The sequence below is a fragment of the Falco peregrinus genome, chromosome 9 (assembly GCF_023634155.1).
Source record: "Falco peregrinus isolate bFalPer1 chromosome 9, bFalPer1.pri, whole genome shotgun sequence".
NCBI lineage: Eukaryota > Metazoa > Chordata > Aves > Falconiformes > Falconidae > Falco > Falco peregrinus.
Window position 1 is genome coordinate 23,347,283 of NC_073729.1, and position 17,260 is coordinate 23,364,542.

General features: G+C 56.1%; 3 protein-coding genes across 5 annotated transcripts; 1 reads left to right on the forward strand and 2 right to left on the reverse strand.

Annotated features, from left to right (window-relative positions):
* Positions 1–809: 809 nt before the first annotated feature.
* On the reverse strand, positions 810–8,102 carry NSFL1C (NSFL1 cofactor). 2 transcript variants are annotated; one of them, XM_055814137.1, is made up of 10 exons: positions 7,969–8,102; positions 7,087–7,184; positions 6,060–6,134; positions 4,690–4,855; positions 4,260–4,352; positions 3,517–3,626; positions 2,924–3,061; positions 2,257–2,421; positions 1,442–1,518; positions 1,076–1,211 (listed from the first exon to the last, which is right to left on the reverse strand). In XM_055814137.1, coding segments are annotated over exons 1-10 (1,026 nt in total). In that variant the 5' UTR covers positions 8,071–8,102; the 3' UTR covers positions 1,076–1,209. The 2 variants fall into 2 exon arrangements, with proteins under 2 accessions (XP_055670110.1, XP_055670112.1); XM_055814135.1 differs by lacking the exon at positions 1,442–1,518 and having other exon boundaries at positions 810–1,211.
* Positions 8,103–8,380: 278 nt separating this feature from the next.
* On the reverse strand, positions 8,381–10,702 carry LOC101919432 (tyrosine-protein phosphatase non-receptor type substrate 1-like). Its single transcript, XM_005239952.3, has 5 exons — positions 10,484–10,702; positions 9,776–10,126; positions 9,199–9,516; positions 8,743–9,063; positions 8,381–8,642 (listed from the first exon to the last, which is right to left on the reverse strand). Exons 1-5 carry the CDS (start codon positions 10,548–10,550, stop codon positions 8,539–8,541), a joined length of 1,161 nt encoding a protein of 386 aa, XP_005240009.2. The 5' UTR covers positions 10,551–10,702; the 3' UTR covers positions 8,381–8,538.
* A 994-nt stretch (positions 10,703–11,696) lies between these two features.
* On the forward strand, positions 11,697–14,966 carry LOC129785147 (signal-regulatory protein beta-1-like). 2 transcript variants are annotated; one of them, XM_055814138.1, is made up of 5 exons: positions 11,697–11,872; positions 13,039–13,389; positions 13,514–13,715; positions 14,116–14,158; positions 14,416–14,966. In XM_055814138.1, exons 1-5 carry the CDS (start codon positions 11,806–11,808, stop codon positions 14,542–14,544), a joined length of 792 nt encoding a protein of 263 aa, XP_055670113.1. In that variant the 5' UTR covers positions 11,697–11,805; the 3' UTR covers positions 14,545–14,966. The 2 variants fall into 2 exon arrangements, with proteins under 2 accessions (XP_055670113.1, XP_055670114.1); XM_055814139.1 differs by having other exon boundaries at positions 11,698–11,872; positions 14,119–14,158.
* Positions 14,967–17,260: the final 2,294 nt, after the last annotated feature.

Here is a 17,260-nt window from a genome sequence, read left to right on the forward strand (position 1 = left end):
TCACTCATGTCTAGGCATAATGAATTCACCCGCAGGATTCTGTTCAATGAAGAGAAAGATATGGAGACCTGAGCCCAAAACACAAACAGTGGAACAGACCAAAGCTGGATAATTCCAGTCGTTCAGCTTAGTCCTCAGCAGAGGAGAGGAAATAAAAGGGTACTACAGCCTTGAGCTTTTCCACCTGGGCTGTTTCCATCATCTCAGTAATTCACCTCTTAAACTATAACTTGCTTTCCAGTAAGATAGACTCTGTTTGCCTTTTACTTTCAGTCACTTCAAGCTGATTCAGCTTTGTGCCTTCTTGGAAAGAAAAAGTCAGCAGCAGGGTTTCTCAGAGAAATGCAATACAGCAAGTTAAAACTGCAGTCAGCCTGGACTGCTGGAGAAGGGGCGGGCAGAGCAGGGATGTACTGCAATGAATGTCCCCAAGAGTTCTGCCAAGGGAAGGAAAGTCAAGGCTCTCTCTCTGAAAAAGCCCAAGAGTAGTGCTAAACCTTGCACCCACATGCACATGTTGGAGTTCTCCCCATTCTGAGCAACAGCTGTTTCACAAAGACTTCCCCGACAACACTTTTATAGCAGTATCACCATTATCCTGACAATGAGATCATCCATTCTCGTAAGGTTTATATTTAATGAGCGACAATAAAGGGAGTACTTTGCAGCAGCCAGTTGGCACTGGACAGAAACTGCTCCCTGGGAGCTCCCTTCCCCCTTACCTTCCTCTCCTCTAAAGACTGCAGTAACACAATCCACAAAAGTAACTGAACTGTCGTGGGAGAATTTGTGGCACAATAGGCTGCAGCTCCTTTCAAAACAGATTCGTTTCGTTTATTTATTTTGAAGTCCACTGATCATCATCACAAAAAAAAACAACAAAAAACCCCATGGGAAATGCAACTAAAGAGGAAAAAAAGTCCAACCAAGACCTAAGAACCCAGAGCTACGAGTAGATGTGAGCCTGTGTTGCACGGCATGGGTGCGCACACAGGACGAGACGACACATGCGCACTGCAGACAGGCGTGTGGCGAGAGGTGGGTTCCTTTATGTTAATCGCTGAACAATGACAGCATTGAGCAGGTTGGCTTCCTTCAGGGTCTGGTTCTCATCAGTCAGCTCTTTATTTGGGAAGGTGGTCATGAGGACGAAACTGGTGGCAGCCATCGCTGGCCGAGCATCTACTATGAAGAGTCGGATGTCACGGATCCTGTCCAAAGGGATCAAACACACAAGGGTGACCCTGTTACTGAACATCCTATGAAAATGCACAGCAACAGCCTAAATTCACCCTTTCCAGTGCGCACAACCCTGCAGTCACTGCACTCTGTTTTCAGTTAACAGTAGAGGCCACAGCCAGACAATTCTGATTTAACCTACCCCTCTGTAAGCTCCCATTTAGTGAAATAACACAAGCTGCTTTATAGGCTAAAGACTTACAGCTAAATGTTCTTTTACGCTGCCCAAAGGTAACATCTGTTGTCAGGCGGCTATTCAAAATTGAACGCTTCTGAACCCTTCAAGACAAACAGATTAACAAGTTGTTTGATACTAGCTGCTGTAAGTGACTGAGCTCCTCACACACAGCATAACCTAGACGATCTCAACTCCCAAGAGCAGCTAGAACAGTGACACTGGATCTATTTCCTGAACCAAATCACAGAAGGTTTTTATAGCTCTTTGTACCATGTTTGATTCTCTTCTAGAAACTGGAGGAACAGGTACAAACAAATGGCCATGCTCTTTGAGATAAGGTAGGTGAGGGCTTTGGGAGAGAAGTCTAATGAAGCTGTGTATATAAGCCAGCTTCACTCCTCCAAGGGAACAGAACTGCTGTAGGAACACCCCTTGGTGCTCCTTTCAACACAGGGAACAGCACAGTGGAAAACTGAATTGAGAGTCAGAATAACCAAACCAATTTCCTAATTATCTGCCAATCTCTAGAGCCCTTATAGAGATTCAAGTTTTTTTATAGATGGCATCAAGAAAAGTTCTGCTGATAACACTGATGCTCCCAGGTGCAGTATTGCTGGCTATAATCCATCACTATTTGGAAAGCAAATCCTATCCTTCCAACAGTTAACGACCGCCTTAAAACCCCACCGTAATTTTGTTCCTCTTCACCTATACCGAAATATTCCCAGAGCTCCCTTTAGCAGGCTAGCCAGGATTTTAACATCTGTTCCACTTGTGCAGTCTGCAGTGCCGTTCAGGCCTTCCCAGTCAGTAACCTGTGTTTCCTGTTGTGTTTGTACCTGTGATTGTGGTTAAACTTCTGGACCAGTCGTCCACCGTCAGCAAGCCGGATTTGGATGTTGGTGATGGGCTCCGACTCATCGATAGCAATGGCAGAACTGGCTTTGGCTTCATTCTCTGCCTGCTGGGCTGGCGAGCTGGTGCCCATCACCTGCGGTGCCGTGCTGAGGACGGGGAGATAAAAGGCAAGCTGTTAAAAACCAAATGACTCCCCTGTTTGCAGGGTGCCAGGAGTCAGGCAGTGAGCTTATCGCTTGCTGGGCCAGCTACCAAGGTTCCTAGCCAAGAGACACCAATGCAGGTTGGAAGTGAGAATTTAGGAGTCAGCCAGTCAGCAAGACCTTGTCTAGAACTTCACCTCTACCATCTCCCTTTGGAACACTGCATCATGTGTCTTCACACACCTGGAGGGACAGGGACACTGTAACTTGGAAACACTGCTTCTACGTGACATACCATGGGGGTTCCAAACTAGGGATCTGCCTCTTGCCACAGAAAGGCTGAGCCATCTCACAGTACACACCAGTAAACCTCATTTCCTCTTTTAGAGGAACACCTCCCATACCACAGGCACCGAGTGCCTTTTCTTCAGAAAGACTAATCAAAAGGCTCCACCTAGCAAAACTCTCAAGTGACTCTCTTACGTAGCAAATCAGCGCTGCTCACCTGCCCAGCTTTTGTCCTTCTCCAGTAAAAGCTTTGAAGACACTTTTAGGTTTCACATACTCTTCATCACGGTGATCCTCCATATCCAGGTTCACCTGTCCACCCCGTGCTAACCTGCGCAGCTCTGCTGGGACTTCCCTGCAAAGACAGTGTCCTAAGGCAGCTGCCCAAAAAAGCACGTCAGGCAAGTGCAGAGAAAAATTGCCAGCCACAGACCACCTCTGGAATTTCAGGAATCACAGTGAGCCCTTGCTTAAGTAACAGGGCAGACACACACCTCCCCAACGACAGACACAAATGAAATGTTACTTTTCCCCAGCCCTCACCTGGAGTGACATGATGCATCAGAAATTCTCAGCCCAAATAGGAAAGTCTGTTTGTTCACTTCAAATTCTCAAGGCCCCATACAGACCGAAGCCACTTCCCATTTGTCTGAAGCAAACTGTCAGCTCTGCCCTCCCATCGTTTCCATATTAAGCATCTAGCTCTTATAAGAAAGCCCAGGTGAAACGTGCCATTGATTCAGCATCCTGGATTCCACAAACGCTTGTTTCAGAAAACTGCTATTCCTTCTCTCCCCTCTTGCTACATACCCTCTGCGGATATCATCAAGAAACTGGGCATTGGACGGATCTTGGTAGCTCCTCAGTTCGCCGCTATCCAGACTGAATCCACTCTTCCAGAGCTTCAGTACAACATGCACCTGCAGTGGCCCCCAAACAATCAGCCTCACTGAAGCATCTTAGTAAGAACAATAACCAGACGCAAAGGGAAAAGTTCCTGGCTGGCAGAGGAATTTCAAGGTGCAGAAAACATTCCAGCCAGACTCCTCTGGGTTAGGAGAAAAACCCAAAGCACTGGCTAAGTAATGGTCATGCGTCCATTCCTGGAGGCAGCACCACAGACCCCTTTTTGATAAATACAGTTGAAAAGCCAAGAGTGCGTTAGGCAAGGAGCCTAAACCAAGCTCCTGGCGTGGCCTAGGGTGCATATTTGTCACAAACCAAGCACAAGAGAATCTTGCCTTGCTGCCCTTAGCTCCACATCTCTTCAGTGGACAGAGTGAATCGCCCAGTGCTCTTTGCACACTACATTTTACCATCAGCACTTCTAAGGAACACTCAGATTCTTAATTAAGTTCATCAGAAAACTGCTTACCAAGACCCAAGCATCTACTATTTTCTAATCAGAAATCCCACGAGAAGCGGGATTTACCATACTTCCGTCCTCTTGAATTTCTATAAAGCTTTATAACTCTCTGGGCTCACAAGCTATGTAGCTAGAGCAAAGAAATCCCTCAAGTGACATCTACAAAACAGAATAGAGAGATACTCACATCCTGAGCAGAATTCTGTCTCCTCTCTCCTGCCACATAAGCTGACTCCTCCTCTGGAGTAGCCCCGAGGCGATATCCTCCCCCTGCAAAAGGCTGTGAGAGAGAGAGGCAGGCAAAGAGGTTATAGAATGACACAAACCCGAGACAGCTTGCTTCCCTTTCCCCAACACAGTTACGGACAAATGGGGGCTTTGCAGCACCAGCAGTATCTATTGTCCTGCAGGAACAGTGACCAGCAAGTTAATAAATACAGCACAAGAAAGTGGCTTGTCTTGCCACTGAGACACATGAATTGGAGCCGCACTAGGAGAGGAGTCCAGACTTAGCTGTCCTTTTAAGACAATTCCAGGACTCCACAGTCCCAAACAGCTGTCAGGGTGGGAGCCTGAACTGAAATGGGGAGCAGAAAGAAGAAGTCATCACTCCTCACTTTAGGCTTGCTAGTCTCGCCACTGCTCTTGGCCGTCCGATCAACCGCCACTGCACCGTGCTCCTTTGCTCCTTTGAACAGATCCTCCACCAGCTCATTGGGACTCTTCTTCCTCGGAGGACCAACGATCTGCTGTCCACTTCTCTCCGAGCCACCGGCATAAAACCTAACAGAAAGCACACGGCTTCTGGGTAAGACTGGACCACTGCTTCTCCAGGAGATGCATGGGACAGGACCCAGAAGTTTTATATCAGGATCTACTTGTTCATATTTGTGCAGCTAAATGAAACAGCCTGGATCTGCAAATATTAGCTACTACCAGCATATCTGCTATCGTAGCCACTTACAAGTCCCCGTACTGCAGGGTCTTTCTTTTTATACCAGTTACTGTAAAATTATCCATTGATCAATAGCAATAAAGTGATAATAACTTTGCCAGACCTAGCAAGACAAACAGTCCAGACTGACAAGGCTCAGTTTCAAACGCTAGTACCAGCTATATTACCAAGCTGAACAAGACTTCCAGCAAGTTTCTGACCTGTCAGATGAAAGAAGATGTCCAGTATGTAACTGGTATTTTGAGGGAAAGCACACATTCATGCCACAGTGACAGATCGCCACACACAGGAGCGATGTGAACTGGCAGCAATCAATGCACAGTCGGTGAAGTGCAATTAAGCACTTCTGGAAGATCAGGTTTATTAGCTCCAGACTGCTTGTAACACATACAGAGCAAGCTCACATCTGTTTGCAGAAGACCGCACAGTCTACCTAGGTTAAGCCACCTTAAGATACATCAGCTCCATTCAGTTTACCTTGACTGTTAACCTTAAGGGTATTTAACTACTTACAGCTGGCATCATAGACGACTTTCCCATGAGTACACCATGTTCCCACTGGAAAGGGGACCTACATTTTTTTTTCCATCTCCACACTCCTTTACATTACCCTTAAGCAGCACTTCAAACCAAAACAACCAACCAAAATCCCCAGCCAAAAAAAACCCCAAAAACCACCAAACAGAAAGAAAAGCAATCCCTGCATTACTCCCACATTTCCATTCTCTACCGACACAAATGATCTGAGCTTTTGTCTATGATTAACCTAGGGCTTCCACATCCTACCTTAGACTTTCTCTCAACAGGATTCTCATCAATTCAGCGATGAAAACTGGTGCTTACACAGCCATGCTGAGCAAGTGCTTGTGGACAGACTTTGCTCTTTCCATGTCAAACCTGAGATTTTTCACTACAGGAAATTTCATATCGACACAAATCTGCTTTTTAAAAAAAAACTATACAGAAGTGGCAAGCCATCACAAAAGGGCAGAGATAAACAGACAGGTTTCAAGTTTTTAACTGAAAACTTACCGCTGTCCCTCCTCCTCTTCATCATCATCATCCTGTGCATGAACAAGGTCTCTAAACGATGTTACTCTATGGTCACTGCAAAAGTCAGTTGGAGAAGTACGTCAGCCTCATGATACGTTTCAATCACATAAGCAAAAGCTCCCAAACTCAGCAGTTAGGTTGACCCTGTTCTACTTTTAGGGCCTGATTCATTATTCTGTGACAGTCAGCACTGGTGTAACAGAGTGGTGAACTGAGCTCTTGGACCTCTCTGCCAACTCTACCAACAAAAAACAAGAGCGGGTGCCCCAGAGGAGGCTCAGACAGCAGCTGAAACCATAGAAAAAGCAGTGAGTCTTCAGTCACCCCTCCTTTGTTTGCATACTGGATTTTGTTGCCTCTTCCAAAGATCTGCCACTTCCCAACCTGCACAGGTTTTTCTACCAGGCCCCAGGGCAGTCCAGCCTCCATGTCCGTCCCTTCTTGTTGTTTCTGCCAAGACTGTTAGCTGTGATCCAAACTGAAAACAGGCTCTTCTGCAATATGGATTTTATTCACCAAAGCTGAACCGACAGCACTTTTCCTTCAGGATATAGTCAGCAACTCCTCTTTAAAACTGGATAGTACTTCCCTACCGCACAGGGATTTGGTAAGGCAAAATTAACTTATTTTTGTAAAATGCTCAACTTGATCAGATCAGGTGTGACACAAAATAAGAAAGTATTTTTCCTGTGGAGATCCAATCTGCTCAGATGAAAGCATCACTGACCGATTATCTTCTAACCTCAAAAGACAAATGAAACGTTCCTGAACAAGGAGGCAAGTTGTCCTAACTGACCTTTGAATTAGATGTGCAATAACCATCTGCGCTTGCGACAGATAAATACTGAGGTTTTCACAATTTCTAGAGCCATATGAGGTGAAGCAGACCTAAATGCAGGGCTATCTTTCCTGAAAATCAACGTTAGATAGAGCCTGCTTTTTTTACATAAATTGGTTTACAGGCCTCAGATAAATAGATCAGCCTGAGCTGAAGCTCCCTCCTCACCTGGCTGCAGTGCCTCTGGATATAGAGCTGGGTGTCGGCTGGGGAAGAGTCAGAATGTCCTCATCACCCCCGTCCTCATAGAAACTGGCAAGCGCAATCTGGAAAGGCACACCGCAGGAGCTTTTCAGGATGAGAGCAAGCATTCCAGAACAATGGCAAAACCGCACACAGACAACATAGCTAAAGTTTCTGCCACATTGGACCTCGTGAGGCACATCAAACTAAAGACACTTCATGTAATTTCCCCCTTTAAAGGTCCTAGCACAGACAGGGCTTTGCCAGCTTGTAATATTTGGCTTCGTTGCAGGTATGCCAGAGCAACTTCCCCGACAGGAGGCACTTATTCTGTAATATTTCTATAGCAGTTATGCTAAAATTACTGCTCTGAACCAGTCGCTGACGCCCATAAGTAGCCTCAGCATTTAACAAAGCCAGGTCACCTGAAGGGGGTCAGTGGCGGGAGCAGGTCAGACCAGTGGCCAATGTCCCCCTTAACTCGGGGGTGCCGGGCCTGCTGCCGGCAGAGCACCGGCTGCCTCGCCAGCGATCAGGAAACCTCCCAAAGCCCAGGCCCCGCTCCCTGGCCCCATGCGGAAAATCTGCGACGTTCAAATGAACGTGAGAACCAGGGCGGGCTCCGGCCCCAGCCGGCCCCGCGGCAAGGGCTGCGCCCGACCCCCGCAGCTCGGCGACGGGCCAAGAGCTCGGGAACGGCCGCGGGGAGAGGCCGGAGGCCGCCGGAGGCCCGAGCTCCGGGCCCAGCGCTGCCCCCGCCCCCGGCCGCTGCGCTGGCCTCTAAGGCCGCGGGCTCCACCGAGCCCCCCGCCTCGGCCCAGCCGCCGGCGGGCAGGCCGCAGGGGAGAGAGGCGGCGGCGGGGCTACCTGGAGGTCCCAGCCGGCGGACTCCAGGAAAAAGCGCGCTCGCTCCTCCTCGACGCCGGTCACGGCCACGAACTCCCTCAGCGCCTCCTCCCTGTCCGCCATCTTGCCGCGGTGCAGCGCCCAAACCCCGCCGTGCCCGCCCCGCCCCGCCCCGCGCCGCCCCGCCCCGCCCCGCGTGCGCCGCCAGAGCCTCCCGGGCGGGAACAGCTGCCGCCGCGTGCCGCCCTGCCCTGCCCCTCCCGCCACAGCGGCCCCTGGCGGCCCGGCGGCTCCATGTGCGCCGCCCAGCACCGGGACGGGCAGCGCCCAGCACCGGGTGTACAGCGCCCAGCACCAGGTGAGGGTGGGTGTACAGGCTGCACACAGGGCCAGGCGCCCAGACCAGAGGCGCTGAGCAGCCCAGGACAGCCCATTAATTAATTTATTATTTAATCCCGGCCCATTTATTTCCAGGTACACATGACAAAACTGACGGTGGCCGAGCCCCAGGACCCGTTCCCAGCACCACGACCCGAGGAAGCAGGTGTCCACACAGAGCAGGACAGGGCAGCAGCCCCGCCGTGTCCCCAGTCACACCCTCATGCACCTGAAGAGGAAGATGAGGAGGCCGCCAAGGAGCCCCTTCTCCAGCAGGATGCCAAGCCACAAGCCCGGGCTCCACAGGAGGGTCACACCTGTAGTGGGGATAGGGGACATGAGCAGCTGGGGCTTGAGCGCAGGCACCCCACAGCCCCCCACCACCATGGGGACCCAACAGTGCTCCCACAGTGTTACCTGGTGGTGACTGGGCAGCGATCCGCAGGGTGGCCGTCCTGCTGATGGGGTCCTGGGCGTCGTGCACCACTCGGCAGGTGAACACGGACCCGTTCTTCTCCTCCGTCGCTTGGACCTGCAGCAGGCTGCTCAGCTCAAACAAGCCCTGTGGGGTCTCCACCGGCGGGGAGGTGTTCTCCACCTTTATCTCCGTCCCATTCTCCAGCCAGGTGATGGTCACCCCTCGCGGGTAAAACCCCTTCACGTGGCAGGTGAAGTTCGCGGTCTTGTTCACCTCAGAGAGGCTCGGCAGGTCAGCATCCACGTGGACACTGGGGGAAACTGGGAAGAAAGGCAGCACCTGGTGCCTGGTGTCCCCTGGCTCTGCTCCCCGCAGGGTGCCCTGTCCCTGCCCCAGGACCCCCAGCCCCACAGAAGCTGGGCACCTCAAGCGCCGACTCCCCTCCCAGCCCTCACCTCGCAGGGCTTTGCTGAGCTGGTACGTCCCCGTCAGCGGGGCCGTCAGTGTGGGGTGCTGCACCGCGCAGATGAGCTGCGAGCGGACGTCGTCCTCCTTCAGCATCACCGTCAGGGTGCTGGACATGTTGTAGGAGGATTTCAGTTGCTCAGGGGTGATGATCTGGGGCTGCCGAGCCAAAACTGGGCTCCTGTCCTTGAACCATTTCACGCTGATGTCTCTGGGGAAGAAGCCCCCGGCCGTGCAGGTGAAAGGCACCGACTGCCCCGGCCCCGCTCTGTGCTGGGGCCCGGACACAACCGGGGGGCTGGGTTTGGCTGTGGGAAGAAGTGTGGGGCCATCAGACCAGGCTCTGCCACCCCCAGCCGGCGCCAGGGCTGCAGGGAGCGGGGTCTCCTGTGGGGGCACAGATTTGCCCGGGGGTGGCCCACAGAACCCTCCTGGGACCGGCCCCCGAGCCCCTTCCCCATCTCCGCTCACCCACAGCAGAGCCCACCGTGCTGGGCTGGGCTGTGCTGGGGGCTGCGCCCAGCAGGGCTGGCATCCACCGGGAGCTGCTCTGGGAGCCCCACTCACCGTGCACGGACACCTCTGTGCCCTTGCCGTGCTGAAACACCTGAACACCACCCAGTGATTTGCTGAACTTCACACAGTAATAGCTGCCGGCATCCTCGAGGCGAGCATCCATGATGTGGATGGTGAAGTCCACATCAGACCCACTGACTGCCCTCGTCACACGAGGGAAAGAGCCCGTCAGGTCGTAAATGGTCTCGTTCTCGCTGCCCCAGCCCTTCAGCCACTTCACAGGGCCAAGGGGACCATCTCCGGACGTGGTGCAGGTCAGGGTGAACATCTCCCCCTTGTTCACCGACACGTTGGCCTGGGGCTGCTGCAGCTGGAAGCTCTGACCCGCCTGGGCACCCGCACCTGGGGCACAGTGACAGGAAGGTTTGGGGCTGACGAGGGACCCTGGGGCCAGAGCACAGCACGGAGCATTGCCAGACTGCCAGCTCCAAACCCAGCAGTGGGCAGAGAGATGTCCCCGACTCTCACCCCCAGTGGCAGCTGGCACTGATGGGGACTGCAGGATGGGGAGGGGCCAGGGCGCCTGGGAGTTGCTGGAGTAAAACAAACTCTTTGGCTGGGGAAAAAAGCAAGCTGGAAGGGAGGCAGCAAGAGAAGGGCCCTGGATACCTGTGGGCACAGGGAAGGACTTGCCCTGTCAGTGGCATGGCGGGGTGGGCTGTGGGAAAGCCACTGGGCCTGTGCCAGGTCCCCACTCACCCAGGGCTCTCCAGAGCAGCAGCAGCATCAGGCAGGCGAGAGGCAGCACCTGTGTTGGCAGAGCCATGGTGATTCCCACGTCCCACTCCCCGATGGCTCAGCTTGGCTTGGCTGGTTGGCTCGGCTCGGCTTGGCTCAGCTCGGCTCAGCAGGGTGCTGGCCTGCCTCCTGGTAAAGGGGAAGGAAGGAGCTCACCACCCAAGTTCCTCCACGGATCCCTTGCACAAGTCCCAGCTGGTGCCTGCTGTGTTCACATCTCACGTCATGAGGCTGGGCCTTGCAGTGATGTCAGCCCCGCTCTGCCGTGCCAATGTCTGCCATGGCCACCAGCACCTGGCAGCCAGCCAGCGGCACCCCGACCCAGCACACTCCCCCACACGTGGCCAGCCGACAGCTCAGCACCCCGGGGCGCTGGGGGGATGCCCAGCCCTTGCCAGCAGGATCAGGGCACAGGCTGGCCTCTCCGATGGGCCCGTGGTGCAGAGCTCAGTCAGGGTTTTGCCTGAGCCCCATCCAGCTGGCTCACCAAACCCGGGGGGCAGAGCCACTGTCCTGCCCCAAGCCCAGCTCAGCCCCTTGGGGTCGGGGCAGACATGGAGGCACTTCACCCTCAGGGGTGATGTCCCTCATGGGTGATGTCCCTGGATGGTGAAGTCTTTTGGTGGTGATGCCCTTCAGGGGTGATGCCCCTCACAGATGATTTCCCTGGGGAGTGAAGCACTTTGGGGGTGATGTCCCTCATGGGTGATGCCCCTCACAGGTGATGTCCCTGGGGGTGTTGCCTCTGGGGGTGATGCCCCTCACAGATGATTCCCCTGGGGAGTGAAGCACTTTGGGGGTGATGCCCCTCATGGGTGATGCCCCTGGGGGTGATGCCTCTGGGGGTGACAGCCCTTGTGGGTGATGCACGTTGGGGGTGATGCTCCTTGCGGGTGATTCCTCTGGGTGGTGAGGCCCTTTGGGGGTGATGTCCTTGGGGGTGATGCCCCTCGCGGGTGATGCCCGTGGGGGTAAAGCCCTTCGAGGGTGATGCCCCTGGGGGTGAAGCCCTTCGCGGGTGATGTCCTTGGGGGTGATGCCCCTCGCGGGTGATGCCCCTCGCGGGTGATGCCCGTGGGGGTGACGCCCTTCGCGGGTGATGTCCTTGGGGGTGATGCCCCTGGGGGGGATGCCTCTGGGGGTGAAGCCCGGCGGAGCGCCCGGCGGCTCTGCTCGGGGCAGGCACCAAAAGCGTTAACAGCCCGCGCCCGCTCGCTTCCATTTCCTGCGCGGCTTCTCCTTTTCCTTCTCCCGGCGCCGGAGCCCGAAGTTTGGTAGTGCCCATGGCCTGGCGTGCGGTGGCTCCGCTGCTGCTCGGGCCGCTCAGCCTCCTCCCGCCGCGGCTCTGGGGTGAGTGAGGAGGGGGCAGCGCAGCCCCCGCCGCCAGCGCCCCCAGCCCCCGCCCCGCCGTCGGCGGCTTCCCCGGGGGCGGCGGGGGGAGGCCCGGCCGCCGGAGCAGATCGCTAAGGCGAGCAGGAGGGCAAAGGCAAACGCCGGACGGAGGGGCTCGCCCCCTGCGACCACCCTGCTGGGCTGCGCCGGGCTGCCGGGGCCAACGCGGGCGGGACGGGCAGCGCCGAGCCCCGCCGAGCCGGTGCTGGACGTAGTGAGGGGTTTGGGGACAGAAGGGGTCTGGGGGCTGTGCTGGGCTCCAGGAGGGGTTTGGGGACAGAAGGGGTCTGGGGGCTGTGCTGGGCTGCAGGAGGGGTTTGGGGACAGAAGGGGTCTGGGGGCTGTGCTGGGCTGCAGGAGGGGTTTGGGGACAGAAGGGGTCTGGGGGCTGTGCTGGGCTGCAGGAGGGGTTTGGGGACAGAAGGGGTCTGGGGGCTGTGCTGGGCTGCAGGAGGGGTTTGGGGACAGAAGGGGTCTGGGGGCTGTGCTGGCTCCAGGAGGGGTTTGGGACAGAAGGGGTCTGGGGGCTGTGCTGGGCTGCAGGAGGGGTTTGGGGACAGAAGGGGTCTGGGGGCTGTGCTGGGCTGCAGGAGGGGTTTGGGGACAGAAGGGGTCTGGGGGCTGTGCTGGGCTGCAGGAGGGGTTTGGGGACAGAAGGGGTCTGGGGGCTGTGCTGGGCCCCAGGGCACGTCCCCGCACAGAGCCAGCTCCTGGCTGGCCGCACACAGCCCTCGCTGTGAACCCGCTGCCTCGCAGAACCCCCACAGTCCTGGCTCGTGTTGTACTGAGCTGGGGCATTAATGTTTAACAGCAGTTGGGAGTTTTTCCTGCCAGGAATTCCCCTTGGCTCCCTCTGTACTTCTCTGGACTCCAAGCACCTGCAGCACCTCCTGTTAACAACAGGGCAGGGGGATGCAAATTGGCCCCTTGTTCATTTTGCACCCGGTTTCCACCGCTCCCGGTGCCTGCAGTTTGGTCTCTGCCATATCCAGGGATATTTCTCAGCTGAGCTGCTGCTGCAAGCCCGGAGCAAGCCGGGGCTGCTCTGCCTGTGCCACTTGGGGTGAGTGGAGCAAGCTGTCACCTCTTGCTCAGCCCCAAACCTTCCTGTCACTGTGTCCCAGGTGCGGGTGCCCAGGCGGGTCAGAGCTTCCAGCTGCAGCAGCCCCAGACCAAGGTGTCGGTGAACAAGGGGGAGATGTTCACCCTGACCTGCACCACGTCCGGAGATGGGCCCCTTGGCCCTGTGAAGTGGCTGAAGGGCTGGGGCAGCGAGAACGAGACCATTTACGACCAGACAGGCTCTTTCCCTCGTGTGACGAGGGCGGTGAGTGAGTCCAACACAGACTTCACCATCCACATCATGGATGCTCGCCTCAAGGATGCCGGCAGCTATTACTGTGTGAAGTTCAGCAAATCACTGGGTGGTGTTCAGGTGTTTCAGCACGGCAAGGGCACAGAGGTGTCCGTGCATGGTGAGTGCAGCCTGAGGGATGCTGCTCTCAGGGACCCTGTCCCACAGCCCCCATCCTGCCTGTGGCAAGGTTCCACACTGCCCCGTGCCCACCACCCACTCCCCTCTCTGCCTTGTATCCACAGAGGGAGCCCCGGTTCCTGGCGTGGTGGCTGCAGCTGTAGTGCTCTGTTTCCTCCTTCTCCTCAGCCTTTTCATCGCCTTTTGCATGTACAGGAGGAAGCACAGAGGCAAGGCAGTGAGCCCGTGCAAAGCTGGGCCAGCAGCTGTAGGCAGCCTCTCACCCATCCCTCTGCAGTGCTGTGCAGGGACCCCCAGCACCCCCAGGTTTGTACCCACCACCTATTTCTTCTGCACCCTGAGACGAGTGATCCGCTTTATCCACCTGCCTTATCCTGGTTTTCTCTCCTGGAGCAGTGATTTTCCCCAGAAAAGGTCCTTTACTCACAGGCGCATTGCTACGCTGTGTTGCTGCTCTGTGTTTCACAGAAGTGCACAGTGAGGAGCATCCAGCATCAGAGACCTCCCTGCAGCCCCTCACCATGGTGTCTGAGCCTGGCCTAGGCATGCAGACAGCACACTGTCCCTCTCTGCCTTCAGCGTGGGCATCATGTGGCCACCTGCTACAGAGTGGGGCTGAAATTCGGGAGGGGAATTGAGGAGGGCTGTGCTGGGTGGGGAGGGGACCCTGCTCCCTTTAGCTCTAATGGCCATCCTTCTCCCCCAGCAGCGAAGTCCTGGATGCAGTCACCTCACCTCTGCCCAGCCAGGTAAGAGCGAGCCGTGACCACAGGGCAGAGCATCCCATGTTGATGCCCTGACTTGCAGGGACTCTGCAAGGCTCTGGGGCAGGGTGGGCCCTGGGGGAGCAATAGTTGCCTGCACGTGGTCCCAGCACGCTCCACGCCATGGCACAGGGCCATCTGTCCAGCTGTGGCACTGCCATCCCACCTTGAACTTGCCGTGAGGGTTATTTTTGTGAGACTTTTCTTGTGACAGCATTCACCATTTGTATGCACTTCTGCAGCAAAGCAGCAAGGAGGACAATGACATCCACTACGCTGATCTCCAGCCCCTGCCCGTGGCCTCACGGCATGGCAGAAACCCCGGCCCAGCCTGCTCCGAGTACGCCAGCATAAGGGTGGCTGCCAAGTGACGTGTGGCACCACAGCCTGCAAGGCCAAAGAGCCTGTTTTGGGGGAGGAAGCAGGGGCATTGCTGCAGAGCACAAAAAAGAAGCGGATCTGTTTGCATGGCACACCCTGGTCTAAGCTCGGCACGCCATGCTCAGAGCTGGCAAAGCTCCCCTAATTCATTCCCGTCTCATCAGTGGTGCTGGGTGAGGCTCAGGAGCAGCTCTCCCAGGACCCAGCAGCCATCTCAAGCACAGGATCAGGCCACAAGGCTAAGCACCTCTGCCTTGTGCAAGCTGTTCGGTGCCAGTCACACCAGAAGGACTTACACACCTGTCGCCACCAGCGTAGGCCACTACTGGCACTTTTCCTGGCTCAGCACGCCCGTAATTTGTTTTATCTTGTCACTTCATCAATCCCATCCTCATTAAAGCCATCAAACAGCCGTGTCGTCCAGTCCTGCTGTGTTCAGAGCAAGAGAAACAGCGCTGGTCCCATGGGGTCCTGGGAGATGCATGCCCTCCGCAGCCCTGTGCCAGCTCACCCTGTGCTGCTGCTGGGCTGGTGCTGAGCCCCACGGGCAGCTCCCCGGGCAGGGTGGCTGCCCGGCTCCTCCGAAACCCACATCTCCTGATGTGTGAGTCACTTCTCAGGAACAGCCCTCGGTGCCGCTTTGCTGCAGCTCGTGGGCTGAGGGCCAGCTGTCGCCCACCTTTCCCTGCCCTCCGACGGGGCTGGTATTTGGGAATGGGCCTCAGGATGCTGCGTTAAAATCGGGGCAGCTGGCACCAGCCAGCCCTTCTACCCGTTCTCCCCAATCCATGCACATCTCCTGCTCCAGCCCCAGCCAGCCCATACACATCTGCTCCATGCACATCTGCTCCTTGCACATCTGGTCTGTCCACATCCCCTGCTCCTTGCACATCTGCTCCTTGTATATCTGCTCCGTGCACATCTGCTCCATGCACATCCCCTGCTCCTTGCACATCTGCTCCTTGCACATCTCCTGCTCTGTGCACACGTGCTGGGTGCCCACCTCCGAGCAGAGCAGGCCGGTGGCCAGCAATGGAACACGGTGACAGCAGGAAGCTACAGAGTGCGTGCCCCATGCCAGGCACCACGGCAGCACCTGGCTGTACCCCGGCACAAGGTGCGCACACCCACCCACCCGTGGCGGCAGGCACTCCCACCCCAGTGTGTGCTGCCACAAGCAAATCGGCTGCTTTGCAGGCACGGGCTAAGGGCAGAACACACTTTGCAGGCAGAGGAACCTGCTGTTTCTGCCGCTGCTGCTGCCTGTAACCTTGTAAGCCGCTGCAGCTGCCAGTTTCCAACTTTATCTACTTTTTACCATGAAATCAAAAAAGAAGTGAAACAAGACAGCATGAAACAGCAGCGTGCGTATACCCAGGAGAGCCTTATCTGCCAGGAGAGATCCTCCTGGGGACAGAACTGTTACGGGGGGTGAGAAGCCACTACTGAAATTCATTTGCATGACTGAATAAGCATGCTCTGCTCCGGGGATGTACACTGGGGACAGTTTTGGGTCATCGCTTTCTCGGGACAGCTTGGGGGCACTTGGCACCCGGTGGGCATGGTGGCAGGGGGACTTTGCCAGGGCAGGGGTCCATCACCGCCACCACAGCACCTGTCCCCAGCCTGGCCCCCTCCGCACCACCCCAGCAACAGTAAAGGGCTGTGGGGTCGGAGTGAAGCCTCACACAGCACCAGCTCCCGGGTGGAGCCATGGCCATGCCGGGCAGCGGCTCCTTTCTCCACTGAGGTGGTGGCTGCTCTGAGCAGGACACGGGTTGGGCAGCCTCGGCACAGAGAAGCTCATGGAAAGCTCACACCAGGATTGAGAGGAGTATGTAAAATATGTGGGTGAGACTGAAACTGAGGATAGACCTCGCAGACAAGGGGAAATGAAATTCAAGGGGATTTAGGGCTTTTTAAGCACTGGGCTGGGTCAGGAGGGGGGAAATCCAGTTTGATACTAGCATATGCAAAGCAGCCAGCGAGCAGGGCACTGCGGAGCGCTCTGCACCTACAAAAGGGCCCAGGTCTGCAGCTTTACTGCCCAGGGGAGGGATTTGGTGCTTATTATAGGAAAATCCTTTAAGCCACCAGCCCGAGGTGTGCCAGCAGTGAAAGCACAAACAAGTGCCCAAGCACGGACACAAGGTAGGAACGTGCCGGGAGCACCTTGCTCGGGGGGCAGCGCCTCGCTTGGGGGGCAGCGCCAGGCAATGCTGGGGGCAGGGATTAACTGCTTGTCCGTGGTGTTTTCCTGGTGCTGCTGGTCGTCACGTCCCACTAAGTCACCCGCCGGGTGCTCGAGCGAGAAAGGCGGGTGTTTGTGCTCTGTCAACAGCTGCAGTGGCTGGGGTGGGCATGGGGCGATGCCGGGGCTGGTGCCCACCAGCTCCTCCTGCCCGCAGCTGGGGCCGAGTGAAGATGCCTTCGCTGTGGTGCGGCGCTGAGGCTGGACAGGCAGTGAGGAGAGGCTTGGTGTCACAGGGAGGGGACACGCCAGCGCCAGCCAGGGTTTGGGCTGTGTCCCAGGGCTGGACCCCATGCACGGACACCCTGGGGCAATGCCATGCCAGGGCAAGCGTGCAGTGGAGCCGATGAGGCTGCGGCGGTGTGTCTGGCAAACAGCCCTGGCAGTGGCCCCCACCATGGTGAGAAGCTCCCAACACGTGGGTGGTGCAGCGGGTTCAGCTGAGCTTTGGTGTG